We start from the raw sequence: 15,562 nt of genomic DNA, 5'->3' as shown, positions 1-15,562 counted from the left end.
TACAACAAAAAATATATGTTTCAATGTGGTAATTAAGTCACAAATCAGACGTTCAGTAGCCCTACAGCAGCCGTGTTTGGCTTTTTATTTTATACATCCGTAGAACTCACGCTGCCGTTTCTCTCATGAACAGCAGAGGGCACTTCCGACAATGCGAGCGAAAGCCTTCTGAAGTATGAATAGTCTGTCGCAAGTGATGACGTCATTAATGGTTCTCGCGCCACACGCGACAAATTGCGCACGTGAAGTATGCAGAGCCCTTTACTGCTCTTAAGGGTGTTCAGGAAAATCAGAGTGGGACGGAAATGTTAGTGCTGGTGGCCTCTGTGTGTGTGTGTGTGTGTGTGTGTGTGTGTGTGTGTGTGTGTGTGTGTGTGTGTGTGTGTGTGTGTGTGTGTGCGTGCGTGCGCGCGCTCGTATGCGTCATTTTAGGATAAGTTTGATTGGGGTCTCCTCCATGCCCCCCTTAATGCAATTTTTATGAAATCCAACACCACAGAGACCGACGCTGGTGAGGGGGAAATGGTTTCAACGTGACATGGACAAAACAGCAGCATTTCACATCACTGATGCAATTACCCAGTGGTGGTCATTAGAGCACAAGAGAACAAAATCATATTGAGTGCACACACACACACACTTGCGTACGCACTCTCGTTCCCATTCTCTCTCTCTCACACACACACAGTCCTCAAACAATTCAAGCACTGAATGGAAAATGGACAATAATGAGTGATCTGCTAAATGTTTTTGTAACCAAATTAATTTTACATTTATTCTGTCCCAGTGGCTGAAATACGTTCCCCTCCAATCCATGTTTATCAAAAACACTTTCATGTACAGTACTGGAACCATGACGGACATCACGCATTCGTCTCATGAATATTTTAAATCACATTCAAAGCCGGTCTTCAAAATCGCGTCTCAGATGACGCCACTTCCCTAGTAAACGGTGTCTGAGTGGACACCCATCATCCAAGATCAGGTCATTTGAAGTCGTGTCTTGTAAATCACAGAACACAAAATATCTACCTGTTGCTCCTTCTAGTCAAGCAATATGTCCCATAAAATCAGGACTCAAGTTCCCCAAAACATCCGTGAGTGACATGTGCATGTGTGTGGTTAGAGCAGCTAATACTCTTTAAAGGAAGAGGATCTACACAGAGAACCAGGATGGCAGGCATCAAAAACAACCAGACAGCTGATCGATTACAAAATCTCTTCAGTATATTAAAAACCACGATAGCCCGATCATTTGAATGACTCATTGTCGTAGCTGCACACGTCTCTGCGGGTAAAGCATAAAAGCTGAGGCTTCCATTTCAAGGGGCACGGGGTCAGGGAGCCATTATCATGTCCCAGAAATGTTTTCAGAAGATCTAATGCACACAATGTTTCCATGCACAAACTCTTGATGTTGTCGATATTTTTTTGTATGGTAAGATCAGTGTGTGCTCTGCTCACGCTCCACCATCACACAACAGGGATCTGCATCTCTCTCTGACGGATGAAGCAGCAGACCCAGGGACAGATACTGCAAGGGCCTACTGGGCCCAGGGGCCCAGGAGCCAAGGGGGCCCTGAAGACCAAGCCTCAACAATCTCTTTGTCATATTGCGCTAAATATTGCATTTTTAACAACTTTTACATTACATCTCAGAGCCCCCAATAACGTTGCCTGGTTACCACCAGACCTAATCATAAGCGAGTGTCTTTCAGATGGGAACGATTGTGCAAAGCAGCATGGGATTTCCCAGGCTGCCAATAACGTAGGGTCTCTGGTCTGGTCTCATTAGGCCTAAAACCCTAAATCTTTTTGAAAGGAGGGGGCCTCTCTTGCGGGTTGGCCCAGGGGCCCATAGAGTCCTAATTCGTCCCTGAGCAGACCGAATCCATTTGCATCTGTGGGGGAATACTGTGCCGCGTCTCTCAAGCAATTCTCATCGCCACACTTCCTGCTCTGTAACGTCGCCATGCCTCTCACAAACCACCACCCTACTCAGAGGTCTCTGGACCACTCCGAAACCACAACGACTCTCCCCAACCCTCACCACCTACCCAGTGGGACATCCCCCCCCTCTCCATTTGCAGCAGCGGACAGTGGGCGCTTTTCCCAGCATCACAGCAGGCAGCTACCCCCTTTGAACACGCAGAGATCGGCAAGAGGCAAGTACTTACCATCTCTCAGATTAAGACAAAATTGGACCGCATATAGGAATTTTATTACAAAACATTTATTTATTAAGCAATACAGAAGGATAATAAAACGACGTGATCTTTCAACAGGCCCTCATTCGAGATTCAGGGGAGGAAAAAAACTACCAATATGGAAAAACAAACAAACAAAAATACCCCAAAGCGCTTTTCTGCTATGCTCTCTGCAATCTCATTCCAATTCATGGGTGTGTGTGTGTGTGTGTGTGTGTGTGTGTGTGTGTGTGTGTGTGTGTGTGTGTGTGTGTGTGTGTGTGTGTGTGTGTGTGGTGACAAAACAAAATACCTGAGAGCAGAAAGGGACACGTAAGCACACATGATGACACTTGGTGCACACCTCAACTACTCATCACGTCAAATGCGAGCGTAGGAATGTGCTTGGGAGCAAGGCGGCAGCTAAGCATGGAATGTCAAACGAGCTACAGCTACACAACTAATGTGCAGGAAATGTACACAGGTGAGGCAGTAGAAATAATTGGTCCGTCTAACTCTGTGCACCGGCACATACAAATATGCTTCTCTGTCTCGTGTGTGTGTGTGTGTGTGTGTGTGTGTGTGTGTGTGTGTGTGTGTGTGTGTGTGTGTGTGTGTGTGTGTGTGTGTACATGTTAGTCGGAGCCAGACTCTGCAGAGCTGGGTGGAGTGCTGGCGATTTCTTCCTCATCCTCATCATCAGAATGCTGAAAAAGACGCACAGATGCCAATGTCAGTTCATTCTTAAAGCACATTATTTTACAACAGCAGGTGACAACACATCAACACAGAACACAACAAATGCAGTATAAAGAGAGCAATAGACGTGTAAGAAAACATTTTAGTTCGTAAAAAAGTTGAACACTTGCAAAACATTCACAAAATGTTTTAAAGATCGGAATTAAGTTTGGAATTGAAATGATTCCCTCCATATTTATATGAAGCTCCTCCATTTAATTGCTATGAAGGCCTGGGGACCAGGAAGGGTTTCAATCAGATATAGGACGCTCTACGTCTGTTATCGCCTCGCGTCATCATGGAACAACCAACATGCGTGGAACGACCAACATAGTTTAAGACAGCAATACATTTTTTTACATGGTTGAGGAATAAAGCAATTCAGAAGTAAAATCGGAATAAACTACTTATTTTATTCGGGCTAAAGCTTAATTCCAAATAAGTTAAATTACAATTAGTTAAATAGTTACATTATCTTTTCAACGCGGAATTAATTTTAATTTGGAATTTAAAGTCTAATGTAAAGGAGGCAAGTCATATATCACATTTTGATATCACACAACCTAATTTCTCCCAGAGGACTCCAAATCACCCAGAAGTACCATGAGTGAGTTGTATTTTTAAAGATGGCCTCTCAACGTCATTTAATTAATACTGCCGTGTTCCCAATTGTTATTGAATGCGTTACATCAGAATTCAGGTGTTTTTCTGTGATTGCTCAGCTGTGCAATTGACTTCACTGACATTGGACCAGAGAAACTGTTTGAAGGATAATCGAATGTTCAGGCACTGAAAAGTGAAATGTAAGGACATCTCCCTAGTAGATCCTTGAAAGTATAAAATGCAGCTCAGATTTGCAGTCCAGAATTGCAGTGGATATTTAAGAGTGTTTGCATATCTAACATTCGTCTATTTTGGGCCAAGTAGTGAAACACATTTGGAAAAAAAAAGGTTCTTATTCGGATTAACTTGCCGATATGCAGATAACTGAATGGATCATAAATACCAGCGAGTACATCATAATTTATATATTTAAAAAATGCAGTTCCTAAGCTGCCTGATATTGTGGTAATAGTTAATGTTCCTGCAATTTTGGTTCCATGGCTTTAATAAATAATTCAGTGCCCAAGAACCACGGCCACCACCTCACCTTCCGCTTGCTGCTCTTCTTCCCGCGGTCTGACTCGTTGTCTGAGCTGTCTGAGGAGATGAACTCGCGGCTCTTGAAGCTCTCGTTGCCTCCTACGCTGATTCGCTCCTTCTCTGCACTCGATTTCTTCTTGTCACTCGACTTGCCTGCTTTCTTCTTTGGCTCTCTATGTCCAGGGAAAAAAAACATGACAAGCAGAAAAAAATGAGTATGAACACAATGACCATGAAGGCTATTTTATTGAGACAGTTAGGGCTGGGGCTGTGGGGCATTTCAAGAAACTGGTTCAGTAGTAAACCAGGATAAGTTAACCTTGAGGCAGCGGTAAATTATGTAATAGACACGCCTGGAGTCCTCATTATTTCTAAGTAGATGACATCTGTGGGTCATCTATTACTAGGTTTTAGACTTTTCGTAGGTTATCTGAGCCAGGTTTATCTCTTCTCCATGGTTTTAGAATATTCAATATTAATATGCCGGCATTAGCATAGTTGCTAAATTTCATCCATTGTCCTGGCAGGTGCGCATAATGAAACAAACAACAATTAGCCAAATAATACAGTTTCAGAGAATACATTTTACCCACACATCACAAATACACCACACATGTGACAGAATCAGTAGACTAATGTGTTTGGTTCTCACTTTCTCGGTGACGATGATGAAGAGGCTGCTGCTCCGCCGCCGCTCTCCTTGTACTCCTTCATGGCCTTCTCATACGCCCGCTTGGCCTCCTCCGCCTTCTTGTCCCATTCCTGACACACGCAAACACACCAGGGAACAAGACAACAGGAAGCAAACACTTTCATTATTATTGTCTTTTAGCATTTGTCCTTTTGCCTCAGCAGGCACTTGTCTTGTCTCTTGTTATAACCATGAAGGCACAGCGCTCCCACGCCTGAGATAAGTATTATCAACCAGGGAACATGAGCCCTATTCCTATCAACAATATAATTCACTTTAACATGATACACATCAAGAAGCTAGTGCAACACACGTGATGGAATATCACTACAACGGCGTTTTGTCGCATTAGGTTAATTCGCTTGAAATATGGTTTTGGGAAAAGTGCTATAGAAGTGATGCAAACGGCTTAATGTGATATACGTAGAATAGGGTTGGCAAGTGTGACGTCACGGATCCAAATCCCCAGCTCCCAATGTATACTGTAATGATAACAGCCAATGTTCACGGTTGGATTGTAAAACGCCTGCTAAGGTTACGAAGACACGGAACACATCGTTGAAAAGACGAAACCACGCGGATTCATCTGCATTTTAAAGTAAGTCGATCAGACCTGTATATCTCATTCAATAAACTCCATGAAAGTGCGACCAGCAAAAAGGACCCAGTGCTGTTTGTGCTAACGTTAGCCGCCGGCGGGAACATAAACAGAAATTCTAAACACAGTGAACGTTAACGACAGGTAATATCTAGTGATTGCTATACGAAAATGTCTACTGCTAAGGAGCCAGTCACATTTTTCACCGTGACTTCGTATTTCGCCAGCCATCCGAAGTCAGTTAAAAAGGGACTGAACTCCTACAACTCAAATAGAGTGATAAGTGTCAATGTTATGTCAGGTGGCAGCTTGAAAGGAAAAGTGCAGGCGTCTATGAAGAAAAAAGAATATGAGGTGGAGGTGAGGCGAAACATTAGCTAAATATGTGGGTGTCGACTTGAAAACCGATATAACTGTTGACGTTTACTATGTTAAATATGCTCAGTCTATGTCAGTTAAGCAACATGGTTTGTTATCGGTGAGAAATGGTTGTCTATCCACAGAGTGTAGTTGGTACAGTGGCGCTATCTAGTGGTCGTCTAAACTTAAATATCAAAGTGCTCAAGCTGTTCCCTCAGCGGTGATTTATGTTATGTTATGTTCTTGTAGGCCTACGACCATGGCTCTATTTTTTTTTTTTAATCACCTGCCAAAATGTTGAAAGTATGTTATTCTTGCCATAGCATACACACACTTACTGATGGGTAAAAATGGCTGGTACGTTTTTCCAGCCAAAGTGACTTTTTCACCAGCATTTGGCTGGTGTTAATTAGAGCCTGGCTTTGGACTAAGAAAAGTTGTGTTCATCTAGGTGCATGTAGAGGATCAGGAGGTGACGGACAGCAGGTGTACATGTGCTGTTGGTCTAGCCAAGTGCCACCACATTGCAGCCCTCCTCATTTGGGCGGAGAAGAACATGACCCGGACGGATGTGGAGTGTGTGTGGAGAAGGCCTACAGCACCCAAAACAGAGGACGTTGTGGCCAAGAGGCTGTCTGTGATGGCACCTTCGACATCAAAAAGGTTAGTAGCCCAGCCTACTTGGAATAATGACTCACAACCACAAAATATTTATCACCAGTTTATCCCATGCTTTTTGCTTTGTTGTTGAACCTACATGGACCTACATTTTCTTTACATATTAAATTGAAATATATTTTATGCATTTATTTCAGCTGGAATTAAGCGCCCAGTGACTGATGAAGACAATGGCTGGACAAGGCAGTCTTTGGCGCAATTTGGGCGTTTCACAGGTCTGGGCTTTATTTTAGCCCCAGAAATACATCAGGTATGCTTTCTGATTTTTATATTTTTATGTATTATTATAATCATCCCAAGGTCTATACATTCTCTCGACTAGGAGTGTCATGATAACCAAAATACCTGACAATAATAATAATCGAACACTTGGAAATCCAAAATAATACTGTACGATAGGCTACCAGATTACTGAGGCCTACTGTACACAGTTAGGCTTTACAACTTCTCATGTCAAAGCTGCAATCGTAGTGAATAGCTGAACAAATTCATTTTCTACAATGACAAATCCACACTGACTATTTCCTCATCACTTCAGAATGACGGCCAAACCAGAGGGCACAAACACTCCTTGCATTTATTTTAGATATACTTTTTGCCTGTGCTGTGTAACCAACATATATTTGTGTGCCATATTGTTCTATGCATAAGTCTGTTTTTTCCCTTGATAATTGTTGGGGCAGGAATTTTGACCCATCCCTACCAGAGAAACTATTTGATGGGATACTGGCCAGTCAGGAGTACAGCGATGCTCAAGACAAAGAGGACTTCATCATGACGTCTCTTGCTGTCAGCCAGCAACAAAAAGAAGCCATCGAGAGGGCCACAGTTGGGCAGACGAGCCTGCATTATGGTAAGTACACATGGGCAATACAGCGCCAATGTTGGAGGATGTTTATTCAGTTATTTGATATTGTAGAAAAAGCTGCTCACAGACATGAGACTCAATTCATTTTGAAATGGTAACTTTTTGACTTTAAACACAAACAAATAATGTAAATGTAATCGACACTTGTACAATTATTCTGCTTGGGTCAGAAAGTTGCCATTTGGATGACATGAGTTTTGTGTCGTATTTCCTTAATCATCTATGTGTCAACTAAAATGGCTTTCTCTGTAACAGGGGCAGCATATCGCAAGAAGAGGATCACAGCGAGCAACTTTGGTTTGGTTTTGTCTGCAGTCAGAAGACAGTCTTCCCACCTTCATTGTTCAAGACACTGCTGGGAGAATACAACCCCAAACAAGGAGCTCGTGTGAGTAGCGAACACCACCGTGTAATTTTTTAGCCATTTACTAGGCTACCATTTACTAGGCTACTTTGCTATTTATTTGCTTTTTTGATTCTTACACTTGTGTTTCATTCTCTGTCCCCAGGCATGTGATTGGGGAATCGTGCACGAGAAAGAGGCCAAAAAGAAGTTCATGGAACAAAGTGGGGAGACCATCCTGGAGAAGGGACTGTTCCTGTCTGACAGTGGGCTGCTTGGGGCCTCCCCAGATGGACTTCTACTGTCCAGCAATTACCTTGTGGAGGTGAAATGCCCATATTCTGCCAGAGAGAAAACAATTGCTCAGGCAGCAGAGGCAAAGGACTTTTACCTGTACGTGGACCAAGTCACCGGGCTATTTAGGTTGAAGAACACCCACAACTACTGGCATCAGATTCAGGGCAACCTGCACCTGACAGAGGCTACCACCTGTCATCTAGTTGTATGGGACAACTCAGGACATGGCCATTGTAGAGATTAAAAAAGACCCAGCCTGGGTCCAGCAATCTTAAGGTCCTGGAAAATTTTTACAAGGACCATTTTCTGCCCCGTGCTCTCTTCAATAACAAATAAATGTTAACTTATTGAACTTATTTACTGATATGTGTCATATTTTTTTTACACATTCTGAAATCAGGGGTTATGAAAGTCAGCATTGAATTTACACTGGACACAGCATGTGTCTTTAGGAAGTTGTCTCATCTTGCATCTAGCCTTACAAAGGGAATGTCCAAGTACTTGCAAGGTAATGAAAGAACCGCACACCGTGAGCTCCCATTTACTCTTTTATTTACTCTTCTCCCATTTACTCTTACTATTTTTTTATTCCAGTGATGTTTCGGAATAAAAATGGTGTAAATGGGAGCTTATCAGTGTGCAGTTCTTTCATTACCTTACAAGTACTTCACATTTTGAACCTGCACCCAACCAACAAAAAAGAATTTGGATGTGTGTGAGATTGGACTTGAATGCCCAAGTACTTAACACTGTTCTATGCTCCAAAATACTTCATGGTACATTAACTGAATTATTTCCTTAAAGTTATCTTGTTTTGTCCAACACCTGCGCCGCTGGAATGCCCAAGTACTTATCTTAGATATTCATTCTACATTAAACAATATTACTGTGTGAATATATGCAAAAGACAAACACAAATTTAAGACATACTATAACATTTTATTTATATACAATATTATGATAACTGATTATTTATGATGACTGGTAAGATCAACATCTACTTCCCTCAGGATGGGTGTCTGTAAGTTCATCAAGCACACACACACTTTCCAGATCTTGTTTCCATGTTTCTTGTACTGATGTGGGATCTCTTTTAAAATCCGAAATGTTTTCAGGCGCTGAATAGAACGTTCCACATGGACTCTGGCACTGGCAATCAGTCTATTATACTGAACTTCCTGCAATGTGAACTGTCCATCGACAAGGAATGTGGGGATGTTGAGGGGGAAACACCTTTCGGGCAAAATGTCGCGGATGGTGAAGCCCTTGTCAGCCATCACCATGTCCCCTGGAACAAGTTGTTCCAGCACTCCACTGTCAGCTGTTATGGCTTTGTCGGATATGCTCCCACCATACAGTTCACTAACAAACGTGATAACTCCATTGGGCGCCCACACCGACCAGAGCCTTAAGTGTGGTGCATCCTTTGTAATGGCTGTACAGCTTACTTTGGTCCTCAAGGCTTTCGGTGTTGCAGACAGCCACTTCAGTGCAGTCAAGCACAATACGGCAGTTGGGGAATGGGAGGAAGCACTCTGGCAGGGAGGTTTGGTTTTTGAAACGGGAAGGGATGTTGTTTTCCATCATTCCAACGTACAAGATGTCATAAAGGGCACTGGAGATGGTCATAAAAATATTGGTGACTGTGGTTCGACTGCAGTTAAATCTGGTGGAGAGGTCTTCGATCCCACAATTCAGCCGGAGCTTCATCAGAGTTAACAGCAATTGATCAATTAGTGGCATACTTTGGACAGTCCAATCATAGTGATACTTGAGGGGAAAAATTTGGAAAGAAGGGCATATAGAAAGAAAACTGTGGCAACATCAGGCATGCCTGTGTAATAAATGACTTTGCGGGGCACAGAGGATATTTGGTCGAATGAAAATGTTTGCTTATGATTCTGTAGTTGTGCATGCAATCTTAAATTTTCTTCTTTCAGTTGGGCATTCTCCATTTGCAACAATTCGGTTGATCGTTGAACTTCAAGGTGGCCTGAACCTGCCTCTGCCTCGTCTTCCACTTTCCTCAGTGACAGGAGTGTCTTCAGTCGTTTGGATGGCTGTTCAATGGACTGAAAAGCCTTTCCCTCGTTCCAGGCAAATCTTGTGGTCCGGCTGCCTTTCCATTCGGGAAATGCCACCCGCAGATCCTGGTATTAGGAGTTGGAGTGAAATTGTCACGTCTGGGGGAAAAAGACACACGCACATAGAAACTGTCATTAGTATATTGCATCACAGACTCCCCCATCATCTCTAGTCAACTTTGACCGGTGTAAAATACTATCTTGGGCCGTAACAACTGGCGACTGCAGATATTAGAAGCAATTGGTCGTAAGTAAATGTCACTTTTAAACTGGAGCGTATTCATTTCAGACCCAGTCGCTGTGTTTATATCATCTGGGAATCGCCAGTTGAGGGGGGCCCAGATAGTCTCTTACAGGGAGGTAGATGGACACTCCCAACTGAGATCGCTCCCGACGTGTAGTCCCAGGTGTTTCTATCACTCCCGGACGTGTAGTCCCCCGCCCGATTATATTTCACGTATTATCATACACTGTCACATACAAGCAATTTAGGGTTAGAAACAAAAAACTAACATCAAAAAAGATAACAAGCTCCGTTATATGGCGGTGGGATCGATAGTCTGGCTAGTGGGAGCGAGCCGACCGGGGAGCGTCCTGCGTTGGGAGCGACAATCAGGGAATCTCTGTTACATCGGTACTAGTGTGATACTTCTCATTTTTTCATGGCCTGTACCACGTTACCATAAAATATTAGTCTGTTAAAACAATATATACATCGGTTTTGCTCAATTAAGTGTCCGAGCTGACCGCTTTCCCACAACTAACAACACGTAAGGACAGCTGATCTGCCAGCTGTTTCCTTAGTGAGAGCTATCTTCAATAGCAAGCTCCCTCCAACTATCATAAAAAAAACTTCGACCTGGTACTGGTTACTTCATCATTTTTCATGATGGGCATAGACACTAAACGATTTTGCAATCAAAATACTAGTCTGTTTGGATGAAAAATAGATCAGTGTTGCCTAGTAACAGCTTTTCCACAGCTAACAACTCGCTAGTTAGCTGATGTAAGCTACCTACCATTAAGCTGCATTCATTAAGATTTTGAATCAAACTTACCGTATCAACTTCAGCCACTTTTTGCTGACTTTCTCGTCGACAGGAAAACGGTAAAAGGGGAATCCTTTGTCGACGTCGTTTCTGTTCTTACACAACGGGACACAGCACTGTACCATTTTTAATCCGCTTCTTGTCGAGTTTTATTACATTGTGTTTACATGGTAGTTGATAACGAATGGATCCGGAATGGATCCGGAAGTGACGTTTTCGGCCCTGGTGACGGATCGACTTGCCAACCCCATAGTCGCGCAGAAGCTACAACTGGACCTGGCTGGTGAGTTCCAACACTTGCTCGAACACCTGGGGCCTCATTTATAACGGGTGCGTACGCACAAAAGACTGCGCACGCCAAGTTCACCGCAAGGTTTGGTATTTATAGAAAAAGAACTTGGCGGTAAACGTGCGCAGCTCCACGCAAAGTTTGACCCATGCGTGCGTACAACATAATGGAGTAAAAGCGGAAAGCGCGACCTCGGGAGGTAACTCGACGAACGACCAGAAATTGGTTGAAGAAAAAAAAATCAAAGGTCACGTGTCACATGTCACGATAGCCACTTTAACATTAGTTAATCCAGTTCGCAACGAAAACGCGGTTGTTTGTTGTTTGGTAATGGTGGAAAATAATAAGTAGGCAAACCTGGCCTATCCATAGCCACATGCATAGACGCTTGAAATTTACGTTTAGGATAGGCCTACGTTACATTTGGAAATACCCTACATTTTATTAACAATAACCACGGACCTTTCCAGTATCGGGCTACAATCGTATATCGTTTAAGCCAGTTGCAGAATCATCTGCTCGAGTCCCAAGTGCATCTGTAATGGTTGATTTTCTCAGCCATACAGGCAAGCGCAAGTGCCATGGACAGCTTCGTTTCATGTCATTTATTTTCCATGCGGTTATTCGTCATCAAAGCAGAGGTGTGCATTTGACAGCTGGCCTTATACACAGATAATGTAGCCTACGTTTATAATACACACACAGCGAATAGATTTTCTACCGGTGAATTTCACATGGGGACATGCCATGTGAGATGTTTCCTTGACGCAGCTATTTTTCCCTTTGTTCACAACTCAATTAATACTGAAATGTCTGTATGAGCACTGTCTATGTCCATACTGTCTTAAGTCCATGTATAAGTACTGTCTATGTCTATACTGTCTATGTCCTTACCTAGATTAGTCTATGTCTGTATGGGAAAGCAAGAAATGTAATTTCAAATTCTTTGTATGACCAGTGCATGTAAAGAAATTGACAATAAAACCTACTTGACTTGACTTGAATACTAGCCTACATGTCCATGACTTGGCAGGTTCATGTCCATGCCATCCTTATTTTATTTATTTTTTTTACTTCTGGTATAGCGTGATTTTTGTCAACATAACCATCCACATGCTGCAATTCAAGGTTTTATTTTTGTAGCCTACGACTTCCCAAACGTAACCGCTCCACTTTGCCCAACGTTCTCTAGGCCTATCTAATAAAACTGTTTGCTCCACATGTGGTAAATAGGCTATCTCGTCTGCTTTCCGCACGCCGTCCACAGATATAAATATTCATTTTGGGCGTTTCACTGAATATTCATAGATAATTATGGGTGTGTCCACAGGTGCGCACATTTGCCGCAACTTCAGAGTCAGTTGGGATTTATAAAGGGAAATCGACGTGGAACGTGCGTGCGCCATGCTTTATAAATCTGAATATTTTCTTGCGCACGCACATCCTGAGTTTCGTGCGTGCGCCATCTTTTGGCGCATTTCTTCCGCAAAGTTTTATAAATGAGGCCCCTGGTGTTGCATCTCGTACAGGATATTCTCTTTCCTATGTTCTAATCACAAACTGTGTGTTCTATTCCACTAAAATGTTGATGGAAAATCATCTGGCGAGTCAGAAAATGTGCATCAACACGGTTGGGGTTGACATTTTATTTCCCTAGAAGTTTCCTGTTGATGGAAAAACAAGCAGACACCTGTTATATCATGATATAATATCTCTCTCGTCAGTTGAATTGCCAATTAATTGCGAGTAATTCATTTTTTAATATTATTAAACAATAAATTACTCACAATTAATTGCCAATTCAACTGACGAGAGACCCAGGTAAAATGAGTGTGTAAAGTGTGTGTGAAGAGGGTGTGAGCATAGGGGAGTAAGCCCCCGGACTAAAAACCGACTAAAAATTGTGAAAGGACAGCGTTACTCCAACAGTGACCCACCTCCTTCTTGTCCTTGCCAATCTGCCTCCACATCTCGCCGGCCTTCTTGGAGATCTCCGTGACTGAGATGCCGGGGTTCTCGCTCTTGATGCGCTCACGGCTCGAGTTGAGCCACAGCATGTAGGCACTCATTGGCCTCTTGGGGGCGTCAGGGTCCTTGCCCTTCTTCTGCAGAAGTGATTAAAAGTGCAGATGAGGAGTTTCATTTTTATCACCTTTTGTTGTCATAATTCATGACAAGTATTCATTATGACGGGGGAAAATTGCACTTTTCATACATGAAAAGGTGGACCATATCCATGTCTGCCACTTTGAATTTCCAGAAATATATTTTTTTGGCTGCAAAACTAACTGTACTTTGATGATACAGTATTACACTATAAAAAAGGGGTTTATTATCCAGTAAATATTCATGAAAAGATCAAAAATTGGTAATAGACAGTACAGTTTAAATAAGCATAGGATTCTGAAAGTACTATGTAGACCATTTTGGGGGAAAAAAATTCTCAACCTCCCTCGAAAGCCTGTAGTCGTGTTTATCAAAAAATAGCGGTGCTGCCCTCTGCAATTGGAGGGCAACAGTTTCTTCTCAACAGACAATTACACTTCAGCTTGTTCATAAATCTGATTTACGGTGAGAAAAACTGTAGACAGCGGTTACCGTCAGTAAGTGTTAAGGCTGAGCGCAATTGCACAACGATGTCTACTGAGGTGTCAGAGTATGGAGGAGGTAGAGTTGGTTGAATGAGACAAACATTTTTTTTTTTAACTTCACGTCAAAATATGGATATTTCATTCATTCATTCATTGGCCTTCTTTCTGCAGACGTGATCAAGTGAGGGAAAGAGAGAGAGAGAGACGCTCATCAACTCTGACATCATGCTTTAGTGCGATGTGTTGTGACATGTGTTTCCCATGTTGTGGTCCTGTGTAGCGCTGCGCTAATGCTAACTGACAGGGTGGTTCTGGGCCAAACTGCATCTCGCCGCTCGATGCACCAAATGAATGAATGCAGAGGGTTCTCATGGTGTCAAGAAACCAGGATCCCATTAAGAGGGATTCAGAGTAAGAAGACGCAAATGGAAACCATAGGAAGGTTAACAAATGGAAACCATAGGACGGTTAACAAATGGAAACCATAGGAAAAAGTTAACAAATGGGGACCATGCCTATGTTCCCACAGCCCATTGGTCCCACATCACTAAGACTTCTAACATTAATATTTTCGGCCCATTGGTCCCACAGCCCATTGGTCCCACAGTTTATACCTGCTGGCCCATGCTCCCAAATTTCTAAGAATTTATTCAAATTTAGGCCCTATGTCCCATGGCGGGGAGAAAGGCATGTTCTCATAGTTTACTAGGAAATGTGGGAACATGGAGTTGTGGTCACACGTGACCTGAAGAAGGCCGACAGGCCGAAATGTTGTCACATTCAAAACTGTTTATTTAACTTGTGAGTGTGCTGCACTTCTCTCCTCCTGCAATTGTATTTTCTGGTTGCCAGCACCTCTGTTTCTGGTGTGCGTTTTGCACCTCCACTCATCAACATGGAGTTGTGGAACATAGGGCCTATATTGTAATACTTTCTTAAAAATGTGGGAACATAGAGCAGCAAGAATAGGCTGTGGGACCAACGGGCTGTGGGAACATAGAGCTGATCCCAACAAAATGTTGGAAAAGGTGCAGACTCCCCCTCCCATTTTTTGATTCTACATTCCTACCGTCTTTTGCTGCCTTTCACAACACAATTTTACTTTGATGTTTGATGAAAATGTCAATGTTGTATCAAAATACATTATTATTGTAGCAAACATTACATCATCAAATGCATTTGACCATCCCTGGGTTTTTTCAGAGCCATGGAAGTCAGAGTTGTGACAACCGGAGTAGGAAGTCTGTTAGTGACATGATTCACATAGACTCAAACAATTCGAGGCAACTGCTTTCTTTACGATAGAGACTAACACAGAACCACAACATAACAAAGCCCTGATGAAGACCAGTGCGGTCGAAACATGTTTGCTCTTTTAATCATGTGGGACAAAGCCCTGATGAAGACCAGTGCGGTCGAAACATATTGGCTCTTTTAATCATGTTTTAGCCCTAAAATAATAAAGGCTTTTTAAATTCACTTCCTCTTTTTTCACTTGGAGTTGCCTGGATTATCCTTTTTTGTTGAATTGGACTGAACCCCTTCATGCAAGAGCACCCAACAAACTTAAAGAAGATACTGCGACTTTTGAGCTACCAGCCATTTTGTGTTTTACAAGTAATAAAAGACGATGTAAAAATGAATTGC

The 15,562-nt window shown here is 42.6% G+C and overlaps 1 protein-coding gene across 3 annotated transcripts in view; it reads right to left on the bottom strand.

Annotated features, from left to right (window-relative positions):
• Positions 1 to 2,211: 2,211 nt before the first annotated feature.
• ssrp1a (structure specific recognition protein 1a) overlaps positions 2,212 to 15,562 on the bottom strand; it is a 38,084-nt gene continuing 24,733 nt past the window's right edge. Inside the window, exons 15-19 of one of the 3 annotated variants that reach the window (XM_063190611.1) lie at positions 13,262 to 13,429; positions 4,720 to 4,829; positions 4,075 to 4,240; positions 2,817 to 2,893; positions 2,212 to 2,782 (exon numbers count right to left, since the gene is read on the bottom strand). In XM_063190611.1, the coding sequence (XP_063046681.1) occupies positions 2,822 to 2,893; positions 4,075 to 4,240; positions 4,720 to 4,829; positions 13,262 to 13,429 (516 nt within the window). In that variant the 3' untranslated portion in view covers positions 2,212 to 2,782; positions 2,817 to 2,821. The remainder of the gene's footprint in view (positions 2,783 to 2,816; positions 2,894 to 4,074; positions 4,241 to 4,719; positions 4,830 to 13,261; positions 13,430 to 15,562) is intronic. The other 2 variants (XM_063190612.1, XM_063190610.1) reach the window with 2 other exon arrangements.

The sequence above is a fragment of the Engraulis encrasicolus genome, chromosome 23 (genome assembly GCF_034702125.1).
Source record: "Engraulis encrasicolus isolate BLACKSEA-1 chromosome 23, IST_EnEncr_1.0, whole genome shotgun sequence".
Classification (NCBI taxonomy): domain Eukaryota; kingdom Metazoa; phylum Chordata; class Actinopteri; order Clupeiformes; family Engraulidae; genus Engraulis; species Engraulis encrasicolus.
This window is presented reverse-complemented; position numbering and strand designations above follow the sequence as displayed.